Source organism: Elaeis guineensis, chromosome 2 (assembly GCF_000442705.2).
Source record: "Elaeis guineensis isolate ETL-2024a chromosome 2, EG11, whole genome shotgun sequence".
Classification (NCBI taxonomy): Eukaryota; Viridiplantae; Streptophyta; class Magnoliopsida; order Arecales; family Arecaceae; genus Elaeis; species Elaeis guineensis.
The window spans coordinates 3,396,249-3,408,397 of NC_025994.2; the positions used below are offsets into that span (position 1 = coordinate 3,396,249).

Sequence of the window (12,149 nt, forward strand, 5' to 3'; positions counted from 1 at the left end):
CTTATTTCATTTATTTTTTATAACAGTTAAAATCATTTATCAAGACGAGGCCCACACTATATCCAATCCATATCATAGCCATAGATCCGTTGGATTTTAAAATTTTATACTTAAATCAACATTGAGTCGATCTAGCTAAGAACGAGCATGGGTGCGGCCAAATGTTAGAAGCAGTCAAGGCGGTACGCGCACCTAAGGTCACAAGATCTCGTTGTCTGCAGAAACCGCATGAAGGGTGTTTTCGTAAATCCAGGACAGAGCGAGGGTAGCCTGATAATTCCAATATGAGTCGCCGAAGAACGCGGGGCATCTGCGAACTCTTTTTCCGAAGGAAGGTTTGGATTCGGATTGCAGTTGCAAGTCGATGCTGGTTTGACCCTCTCTTTTCCTAGCTGTAAATTGTAAAAGAAAAAAAAAATAATAAAAGTAACAAGAAAAAGGAAAAAAAAAAAAAAAAAGGAGGTCCAATCCTTCTCAAAACCAAATTCTTCCCACAAAAGAAAAAGAATTAAAATCAAAAGGTGAAAAAAGAGAAAGTATTCATTGCTTCAATTGGATTTTATTATTCTTAAAGCCGCCCCTTTAGGGTATCTTTTTGGGAGTCTGTGGGTTTTCCTGGCATCAAATTAATTTATTGCCTCCCACACCATTGTGGCAGCCTTTACATCTCTGAATTCCATAAAAAGGGTAAGGGTCAATTTAGGTCGTTATCTTTGTTTAATGTTATCATTGCTTCATCTTGTTATTAGTAGATATTTTGTTTCTATGTTTTTAATACTATTATTGTTTTTTTTATTTTTTTTAAAGAATGGTGGATAAGTCGTTTCTGTGGTTTCTTTATAGTAAAAAGGTTATGATATGTCACTCTTTGTAGTTTGTAACGTCAGTTTTCTGATTGGTTTGGTTAGAATTGTACTGCTTTGGGGATCTCTGTTGGATTGGTCTTTTGATGTTCCTTTGAGGAATATATCAAGAGTTCATCCAATTCATAGGTGGTTTTAATCTGAGATTTTATTGGATTTGGTTCTTCATCTCCAGTCTTGGCATTGGTCTGATTTTGGTTGATTGGTGAAAGAGTAGTCTTTAATCTATTGTTGATGCTGCAAAGAAGGTCAGAGGAATTCATTATCTTCGTAGATTGAATCTTTTGGAATCTATAGAACAGTTCTCATGGAGGTTAGGGTTTCTTCTCTTGTCTGGGATTGATGAATTGATGCTTATGTTCTTCATTCTGTTATCCATGATTAGGTTTCTGTTTTATATATAATATGATAATCTCTTATTTATGGGGATGCTTGATGGAAGATTTGATTTCCAAAGTCTTGGAATTCAGATGTGAATGAGGACTTGGATCTCAGTCCTCTTGTAGAATTAGGGTTTAATCTTCATTGGCCATGCTTTATTTTAATTTTTCTAAGTGCTTATGATTGCATTAGAACCTTTTTTAAAGATTTGAATTTTTTGCATATAATTCTTTTAAGGAACATATAAGTATGTGTAGTTTGTAAGGACTTAGAATTCATATAGAGGAAATACATTCATGGTAATTGAAAAAAGCCTTTCTTCTGCCCTCAATAGACACAATGGTATGAGCTAGAGCCCTTTGAGAAGTGGAAGGAACTCTTGTTCTGGATTTGAAAATGTACAAGTCCTGGTTTTTTTTTCCAAATGCATTTTGAAGCTGGATTTCCATGATGGTCTTCCTGTTCGCAAGTGCTTGGAAGTCTGTTTTGGATTGAGTAGTAGGCATCTCTAGCATTACATGAAGTAACTAGTTACTCCATTTTCCTTTTTTCCTCGGGAGAGAAATGATGTAACGAGTTTCCTGAACATAGAAAGCGTCGATGCATTTTGGTTGTATGCCTTATTGAAGCACATCACATGAACTGTTGCTATGCCCATGACACCATGGTGTTGCATGGTTCGATTTATTGACTGGTTTGTCTCATTGTGTCTTAATTTTATGCCAACAGTTTGTGTATTTATAGAATCATTCTTTTTTCTTAAAAAAATGTGCCAATGATAGTCACTTGAGATTATATTCAAAATGTTAAATAGTGATGCAATTAAGCATCTAACACAAGATTGGATAAGATATTGCGCATTGCATATTCTTTTATTGAAGAAATCATGAATTTGATAAAATCTATGTTGGTAGCTAATTTATGAATTTGAAAATCAAGGTAAGCTTTAGCATTAGCAACCATGACATAGACTGAACCTGTGGTGCAAATTAAAAGAGTTGAATCTGTCATATCCACTGAAGATTGAGCAACAACTCTGAAAAAAATGCCTTTGATATACAAGTAATATCAGTAGAAGATGAAGAAAATTCTTGGTTTAAACAACAACTGAGTTTGATATGTATTCAAAGGAAACCTACAGGTAATTTTTGGTTTCAGGAGTGCCATATATAGCATAATCATGATAAGATAATTCTACTACTTACTAGGACAATCAGATACTAATTACTTGGTCAGCAGTGCTTTGCATAAATTTAATCAAGTATATTGCCAAGAACCAATGACATTTGACTGTAACCATCAATGAAATTTCATCCAATTATATAAATCTGAGTTGATTAAGTTTCTATTTTTCAGTTTGTTTCTATATATTGTTAGATATTTTGTCATTTCTTCCTTTCTCCATGTTACCTGAGGTCTTTACCCTCTCCTTTTAATTATTCAACATAAATATGCATTGTTCTGTATACCCATATCTCTCATATTTCTTCTGCACATGTGTGTATACCGTCTAAATGGTTTCTCTACCTCTTTGATCTCAACTAGTCCAAATGCATGTCCTAATGATGCAACTATGAGAAATATTTGCAGTGAGACTAGTGAGATTTAGTACTAATTGTCCTAAACTAAGGATTGAATCTAAGATTTTATATCCTGAGGTTGCACTAATTAACTTAAAATATGTATATTTAGGAGGCACATATACCTTTCTATCTCTCTTTTCTTTCTTGATTTGGCACAAATGATATAGTGTTTGTCTATAAGAAAAAACAGCATGAACAATGTGGAGCATGCAGTAATGGAAATTGAGGGACAAAAGCTTTTTCTTTTCAAATATACAGATGATGTATTATTTATATAGGTATGATATAAGCAAAAAGTGAAGGGCGTGGAGCATGTATATGTTGAAATTTATGGTCAAAATGTCTTTAGATGTCAGGGAATAAAAACAAACCCATTCTATGAGTCCTAAAAGAGCTGCAACATCAATTTTAGTGTTTTAACTGTGAGGCTTTGGTCAAATTGATGGCCTAGAGATTATGATCAAATTTTTTGGTTGTGTCAGACATATCATCTATATGGATTAGAGGATTGGTAAGTGCGTCCTTAACAAAGGTAGAGCATGAGGGATGCAGTAAAGATTTATGGGGCATGAAATTATAGTGAAATTATTTCATATATCTGTAAATCTTGGTGCATATATCTGTAAATCTTGAGAAGCAACTGGGTACCAAGTTTTTCTCAAAATTCAGATTACATGATCAATTTATACTGTTTCATGTAACTAGAAGTCATGAATTGCTGGATTAGCATGATAAAAAAAAGACAGGAAGTGTTCAGTTGACTGTGCGGTGAATCTGGGAATGACAAGTTGGGACAACATAGTATATTGATAGAAGCTTTATAGCTGCATCTGGTTGTGGTCACTTGTGACTGGTACTGACCATTAAGAAAACAGGCATGAGATTTTTGGCTGACTACAAAAACATTGGATGCTGCTGCAAAAATGAATTTAAAAATCTTGCATTGGTAGAGGATATGACCGGTACTAGTAACAAATGTTTAGACAGAATTCTTAAAATTGAGCTTAAATGAATTGAATTTGTCTTATTATTATAAATTTGTTCATCGCAGTGCAATGTTACAATATGGCTTGTGGCAGTACATATTCATGCTCCATGCCAAACTCATATTTTGCTATTTTGTCTTCTGCAGATGGCTGATAATAATTAAAAAGAGGCTAGTTGCTAGATAATTTATTTTTATTTCATATTTTTGAAAAGTTTTCCTAGATTTAAAAAGGTTATGCTTTCTTAATATGATATTATATTGCCTTTTTTTGGATGTATGTATATGCCTATATATACATATATACATACACATATACAGATATAGATATATACATACCAACAAACAACCATACATATGTATATGTACATACATATGTACGTATGTATGTAGGTAGGTATGGGTTCCAGGAACCTACCATCTGCAGCAGGAGAGGGGTGCCAACCTGCTTACCTTAGTCCTCTTGGTCATAAGTTTACAGATCAGCCTCTTTAAATGTTTTCTGCATCCTCTTATATCTTTAGGAAACCATCATTTAAAGTAAAGATCAGAGCAATTTGACTGTATCAGAAACAATCATCTGACAATACCCATAATGAACTTCGGTTGTCGAAATTTTATGAGTCATGATTTTCAAACCTAAACCGATATTAAGTGTGCCAAATAATCAGGAAACCTAGGTTCGACAATCCTTGTATGCTATCAACATGTTTCCTATGCCGGCACAGCTAATAAATAAGCTTTAGGCTGGTTTCTGTACTCATATCTGTTGAACAAATCTACTTTGCATGTATTCAAATAAGGAAACCTTCAATACAAATTTATGGTGAAGCTGTCACATTCTGATATGTGGCAGCTTCAAATTATTTTGTTGAAAGTATTCTGCAAAAAGGAAGCATGTCTTCTCAGTTTCCGTCATAGAAGGCACCACCAACTCTTCTTGCATGTTACGAAATGTTCTGGCTATTTCATTGCAATATCAAATTCTCTGTTTTGGATTTCCATTTCAAGAAGAGAAACTTGTTAAACCTGTGCCAGTTACATATGTAAGCATCTCTTTTTTCATGCAGTGATATCATTTGCCTTTCTTGCAGATAAAAATCAGTGGAGTCAATGCAATCAGAATAGCATGGGAATGTCAAGTGAACAAACTAATTTGTTGAAATTTCCTATTGAATTCAGAAAGGATCCGGGTAATGCTGCAGAGAGTTCTGGTTGTTCCATGGAAGTTACTGCAACGCCACCGGTACAAATGAATGCTGAGCATGGTGGTGGCAACAAAGGGAAGTTTAAACGCTCTCTTCGGAACAGAAACGGGATAGATTATTTTATACTTGATTATAGCTCAGAGGGGGAATCAGACTATGAAGGGGCGATCAAGGTTCATATTATCTATCCTGTGTATCTATCTACTATTGATATTTGTGCTTTTACCTAATCATCTCTAAATGGAAGGAACCTTCTCTACATTTTATGTTCATGCTTCATCTGTTTTCCTTGAATCCATATCCCAAAGCAAATCTTGTGTTAGCGCCACAGTCAATACATCGAAACTTGAAGTTACACTTTATTACTTTTAATTTATTGGTTCAAAATGAAATTTAAACATGAACTATCGGTGTAAAAGAATAAATAGAAAAAACAAAAATGTCATCTATTTAGGTTAAAGTAGGAATTATCTGCAATATTGATGGTGCTTTCTCTTTTGTATGATGTTATATTCCACATGGGAGATCAGATCTCCTGATTGTTTTTTTCCCTTTTTGCTCACAGGATTGCTATTTTAAATGTCCTCTGCAAACTGATGACCATCCCAGATCGTCAGGCCACTCTAAACCGCACAAGGTGTTATGTTCAGAAAATGGGGGTTTTATTGTTTTTGTCCATCTAAATTGATCTTTCTCTTCTGACATTGAGATTCTGAAAACAGGAAACTGCTAGATGGATTCCAGAAAAAGCATGTAGACCAGTTATTGATGAAGCTCCTATATTCTACCCCATTGAAGAGGTAACCTATCATCTTACCATAGATGAGTTCCACATTACTTATCAGAATATAGCGCATTTTTGTAAAGCATCTGTTTCATCACTTGTTCATTACTTCATTTATTCTTTTGTTGGCACTATATTTTGTTTTTCTTAGGAGTTCAAAGACACTCTTCGTTATATTGCTAGCATACGCCAGAAAGCTGAACAATATGGTATATGCCGCATTGTGCCACCACCTTCCTGGAAGCCTACCTGCCTTCTGAAAGAGAGGAGCTTCTGGGAGAATGCCAAGTTTGCTACTCGAGTTCAACCAGTTGACTTGCTTCAAAATAGAGAGCCAATGAAAAAAAAATCCAGGAATCATTGTCACAGGAAAAGGAAGAGAAGAAGAGGCAAAAGATTTGGAATGACTCGTAGATGTAATAACTCCAATAGCTCAGAGGCTAATAATGACTGTGCTGCCTCAGACACGGATGAAAAATTTGGTTTCCAGTCTGGTCCAGACTTCACACTGAAACAATTCCAGGAATATGCTAATGACTTCAAGGTGCAATATTTTGGCATTGAAGATTCTAGCGAAACCTTAGTTTCCTGTAATGAAGATCCTCAGAAGAAGTGGCAACCCTCAGTGGAGGAAATTGAAGGGGAATACTGGCGAATAGTTGAAGAACCAACCGAAGAAGTCGAGGTAATATCTTCTAATCTTTGGTGGAACAAGTTTTTGGACATTAAGATATTCAACAATTATATTCACTCTCTTATTCAAATACAGGTACTCTATGGTGCTGATTTGGAAACTGGTGTATTTGGTAGCGGGTTTCCTAAAGCACCATTATCAAATGAAATTTACTCAGATCCATATGCGCTGTCAGGCTGGAACTTGAACAATTTTCCTCGACTTTCCGGTTCTGTACTTTCTTTTGAAAGTGGAGATATCTCTGGAGTCCTAGTGCCTTGGATATACATTGGGATGTGTTTTTCATCATTTTGTTGGGTGAGTCTATACTTTTAACATCTTGTCCTTGTTTTAACCCACTTTGTGTATCAAAACCAAAATTATCACTGAACTTCCTTGATTTGTGATATATACACTAAAAAGGGTAAGACCTTGAGTAAGCTATGTGCTATGCAGTTAAATATAGATACATAGCCTTGAAAACGAGGTAGAGTCTCCCCTTAAAAAGAGACTTCTTTGTTTCTAGGAAGAAAACAATTTTTGTATCCAAATTGATATCTTTCACACTCATTTAATTTTTGTAATCTAAATTGATATCCATTCTTCTTACTTATTTGTCTGACATACCTTTTCTTCATCATACCTTATGTTACTTGAGTTCTTTTTCAATCATGCTCATATAGTAAATTCTGCCAGCTGATGTCTCATTGCTCTTGATTTGTGGCAATAGCATGTGGAAGATCACCACCTCTATTCTCTGAACTATATGCACTGGGGTGAACCCAAAATATGGTATGGGGTCCCTGGAAGTGATGCTGTGAAATTGGAAGATGCCATGAGAAAGAATTTACCAGAATTATTTGAAGAACAACCTGATTTGCTGCACGAATTGGCAAGTTCATATCTCTCTCAGAATTTCTCTAGTTTCTTTAGCTGTAATTGAACTTAGAGACATATGCATGCATTTTCTATACATGCTATGAGATCATCATCATTAGAAAAGCTATCAGATTAACTTAGAAGGGACAAATATTTAGGCAATAAGGAGCACCTAAGTTATTAGTTTGTTTTTGATACCCTAGAATGATTTTGGCTATAGATTCCTTTACTGGATTTCTATCTGGATATAACATCTTGGATGGTTAATGTACCATGTTAGAATTGATATTCATCCTCAGTTTTGTCATGCCTGTCAATCTATTCATTTGGCAGATGTGGAAACTCTCATTCAGTATATACATGTAGAAAATAATTTATTTCTCTTCTGATATTTTTTTTTGGTATCCTTATATAATTTAATAAATTAACTATGCTTGTTGGCTTCCTGCAAAAAGTTAATTTTCTTAATAGTCAATGGCACTAATATGCTGGCATGTTATCATTTTTTTTAATGCCCATTATTGTAATTTAAAATTCCAGAATTAAGTTCAGAATTTCATCTGTGATTGAGGTCGAATATCTCAAGTATCTAGTTATATTAAATGTTCAATAGAATTATAAAAATCTGAAAAAAAATGAGATTTACTGTACATATGCAACATAGTATAGTAACAGTAGAGCATTATGTTTGTGAAATAGTAATAAATGACATTTATTACATATGATTTGCAAACCAATACTTCCATATTAGCCAGCTTATTTGTGCTGTAACATGGACATATAACATGATGTTGGGACCTAATTGGCAGTGCACATTAAGTCACTCACTTTGATGATGGTGGAGCAAGTATATTTGTTATAACCAAATCGAAGCACTACAAAGAAAAAAAATCATAAAGATCCATACATGGAAAAATGGCAAACAGAAAACATTGTGTTATTCTGGAGTATGCTTACTCACTGTTGAGAAACTGAAACAGAACATGTACCAGTGAGAGTGACTTGGTTGTTGCTTAGCGATGGATGGATATATGGCATGACATGAAGGCCATTAGCAGAGCCATCACCATCATCATTAAAAATTGTTTTCATCATCACCTTTACTCCTATGATTGGTGATTTTTGAACATCACATTCATCCAATATTCTTGATATTTCCATCTTCTTAAATGACCCTATAATATTTCCTGCTTTGCGTGTCCTCACCCTTCTTATCAATTGCAAGTCATTTATCAAGCAGCACAAACTTTGGGTATGAGAACAACTTTTTGTGCCTTTTATCTCTCTCAAAGATTGTTGAAGTTTCTGGAATTCACTTGAACCTAATCTTTTTCCTTTCCAAATAAGGGTTGAACATCTGCCTGGTGGAGTTTATTTATCAGACAGAACACATGGTTGTGTTTCACCCTTTCTTTTGTACTGGCCAATTTGTCTCTTGAAAATTGAGGAATAAATTTGGACATCTCTCCAATAATGGAGATTCTTTATCCAGTAAAACATAGGAATTCTCCTTGTTACTTAAGTGCTGTAGCCCATGCAACAATGACATCTTATGACTTTCAGAAAGTTTTCCATTAAGCCCCATCGACATATGATGAACAAAGAACTATTAAACTGGGCATCTCTATTCCATCTTTTACAGTTTTTTCTCACAACATACCTATTAATCCACCAACCCAATTTGAATACTGAAGCCAATATCATGTGATCAGCCGTATTGGACTATCTCGACCATTCACTTGTCTAGAAGTGTGATCACTATTGGTATCCCTACTTCCAACAAAACTTGCACCATGTGCACTTATTTTAGTAGAATATTGTTTCACCTATGAAGTTTTTCTCCGTATTGTCATTTCAGTGTTTACTTCTGTTTACTTGTACCAAATGACAAAATCATCAGCAAATGACCTTTTATTGATAACCGGTAGGCTTATCTTTGACAAGGGAAGGTGCTTATGATCTACATTCTGTTGATCTGATCAAATTAGTCCTTTCTAGATAACTTTATATTGCTGAACTTTCAAAACATAATGGTGGTGCATGCACCATACGGATGCTCATCTTATCGACTGTTGGTGCTTGTTATGTCGGTTAAAAAGCCTTTTTTCTCACAAACTAACTCATGGATTTGTAAATTCATTCATGATCATAATGAGTTCCAATGATGCCCCTCGAAATCATCAGAGAATTATACTCAGACATCTTCATGATTATGTTGGTGCAGGTTACTCAATTGTCTCCTTCTGTTCTAAAGTCTGAGGGTGTTCCAGTTTACCGTGCTATTCAGAATCCTGGGGAATTTATTCTTACTTTTCCAAGAGCATACCACTCTGGCTTCAACTGTGGCTTCAATTGTGCTGAGGCTGTTAATGTTGCTCCCATAGACTGGTTACCACATGGACAGTGTGCTGTTGAGCTTTACAGCATGCAATGCCGGAAGACATCTGTGTCCCATGACAAGTTACTACTAGGTGCTGCAGAGAAAGCTGTCAGAGCACTCTGGGAGCTTTCATTCTTGGGGAGTAAAAGCCTGGATAACCTGAGATGGCAAAGAGTTTGTGGAAAGGATGGAACACTTACTAAGTCTATCCAGGTAATTATCTTGTTACATAAGTTCTCTCTCTTTTAGTGCTTGTAATAACTTTGGGCATGACCTCTTCTTTTTCCCCCACAGGCGAGAGTCTTGATGGAGCAGAAAAGAAGAGATTCTCTTTGTAGTACATGGCAGTTTAGGAAAATGGACAAGAATTTTGATGCATCAAAAGAAAGAGAATGCTTCTCATGCTTTTATGATCTGCATCTCTCTGCTTCAGGCTGTGTGTGCTCTCCAAATCGTTTTGCATGCTTAACCCATGCAGAACTACTTTGCACATGTGATCCGGGTAAAAGGTTTTTCATTTTTCGCTATAACATGGAAGAATTAAATACCCTTCTGGAAGCTCTAGAAGGGGATTTGAATGCCATGAGACATTGCGCATTAGATATAGTAAGACCGATCCAACTTTCACAACTGGAAGTGAAGGAGAGGTCTGGAGAGATGAAGTCAGCTTATGCATCAGATATAAAGTACTCAGACCAAAGCTCATATAAATCACAGAAACAATTTATCAGTAACAATAATGGAGATGCAGATACCTCTTATCAGGATAATGGAAGTCAGGTATGCAAAGCTGTAAGTGAGAGCCCTGCTTGTTTCCAAAGGACAAAAGAAATCCCTGACATCAATGGGTCATGCAAATCTGACCATAATAATGCTTCAAAAGTTATGGAAGAAAATCGTCAAGGGCCAAGAATGTTTTATGCTTCTAGTGTAAAGGATGAATTTGGAAGTGAGAACCTTGACAAAGAACCCTTCCTTACCAAATCAGATGCAGTTGATATGCAGCAACTTGAAGTTGCATCCAAGTCATTGAGGGATAATTTGTTTGATGGTAGCACAGGTGAAAAGCATCACAGACAGTCTTCTGATCAAAATAGCAGGCAACCAGCCAAAGAATCAAATAGTAGAATTCCTGCATGTCTTGATAGCAAAGAAGAGCAAGGCTGGAGTTCTCCTATGTTAAAAAAGTCACATTACTCATGTTCCTTGGGCGTTGATGATCATGCATGTGATAGAACTCAGCTGGAATGCAAGTCTAAGATAACCAATAGCATGTTGATATCAAGTCCTGACTACAGATACTCCGTTTTGCCATGCCATCCTTCTGAGTTGGTTGCCCAGTATGATTTGACCAACAAAATTTTAAATGTGGTATCATGTCCCCAAGGTGCTGAACATCTCCCCAAATCCAGTCCAAAGCTATTTGGATATGAGCTTCGGAGACTTCAGCGGCACCGAACCACACATTCAGATGGTGAAGGTACTCGACTCATGGGTGCTGATCTGTCTCAATTTAATGAATTGGACCAACCTAGTCATGAAACTGAAAAAGTTAACCAGAGATCAAAGTATTTTATTGAGCCTCTTAACTTTGGAATGGTAATGCCGGGAAAGCGATGGTACACTAAGAAAGCAATATTTCCAAAAGGTACCCTGCAATAGATACATTCCCAACTTTCTTAGCTGATTAAATAGATATAATTTGATCCATATGAGTTTTTTTCTTTTGAGGGAAACTTGCATAAGTTCTACTTTCTTGTTGAGAAATACACACTTAGTTTGTTATTTACTTCTATATATTTATATACTTTTGTCTCAGGATTCAAAAGCCGGGTCAGATTTTTCAGCATCCTTGATCCTACAAAGATATGTAACTACATCTCGGAAGTACTGGATGCTGAACTTCTTAGGCCTCTGTTTAAGGTGGGGTTACTTAGTATATGAAGTATTTTTTTTGCATTGTGTGTTTGTAAAGTACTATTAAGTAACCTTTTCCTTTTGTTTTGCTTTCGTCTAACATATTGAATGATAACATCTAAGTCATTATGGTATCAGCTGAGGGGAAGAAAAATGGCTATTTTATGGCATAGTTGGGATCATATAAAATGCACCTCCATATAATTTTTTAACTTGCAATATCCATTCTGTATACAAAATGATTTGTGACATTTGCACATAAAACATATAAAGGATGACATCTAATTCGCATATAGCAATACCATGTCTGTGGGCCATCATACGTAAAACAACTGCATGAATAGTTATTTAAATTTCCTCTTCCAAGAAAAGTAATTTTAATTTGATAGTAACTGTACCTGCAACCAATTTGTTTTAGTCCATATAAATTCCTGTTGAAGGTACATTCTGTTTCTTTTGAATCTATAGATCCTGCATGAATCAATTGATATTGAAC

General features: G+C 35.5%; 1 protein-coding gene across 7 annotated transcripts in view; it reads left to right on the forward strand.

The window, feature by feature from the left end:
• Window positions 1-391: 391 nt before the first annotated feature.
• The window catches only part of LOC105033603 (lysine-specific demethylase JMJ18), a 99,605-nt gene continuing 87,847 nt past the window's right edge, over window positions 392-12,149 (forward strand). Inside the window, exons 1-10 of one of the 7 annotated variants that reach the window (XM_010908474.4) lie at window positions 392-687; window positions 4,907-5,193; window positions 5,586-5,657; window positions 5,743-5,820; window positions 5,956-6,489; window positions 6,574-6,795; window positions 7,208-7,369; window positions 9,581-9,949; window positions 10,031-11,384; window positions 11,556-11,659. In XM_010908474.4, coding sequence (XP_010906776.1) covers window positions 4,942-5,193; window positions 5,586-5,657; window positions 5,743-5,820; window positions 5,956-6,489; window positions 6,574-6,795; window positions 7,208-7,369; window positions 9,581-9,949; window positions 10,031-11,384; window positions 11,556-11,659 — 3,147 coding nt within the window. In that variant the 5' untranslated portion in view covers window positions 392-687; window positions 4,907-4,941. Of the gene's footprint in view, window positions 688-751; window positions 1,177-1,199; window positions 1,939-4,906; window positions 5,194-5,585; window positions 5,658-5,742; window positions 5,821-5,955; window positions 6,490-6,573; window positions 6,796-7,207; window positions 7,370-9,580; window positions 9,950-10,030; window positions 11,385-11,555; window positions 11,660-12,149 lie in introns of those variants that run through there. The other 6 variants (XM_073251446.1, XM_019854908.3, XM_073251448.1 and 3 more) reach the window with 6 other exon arrangements.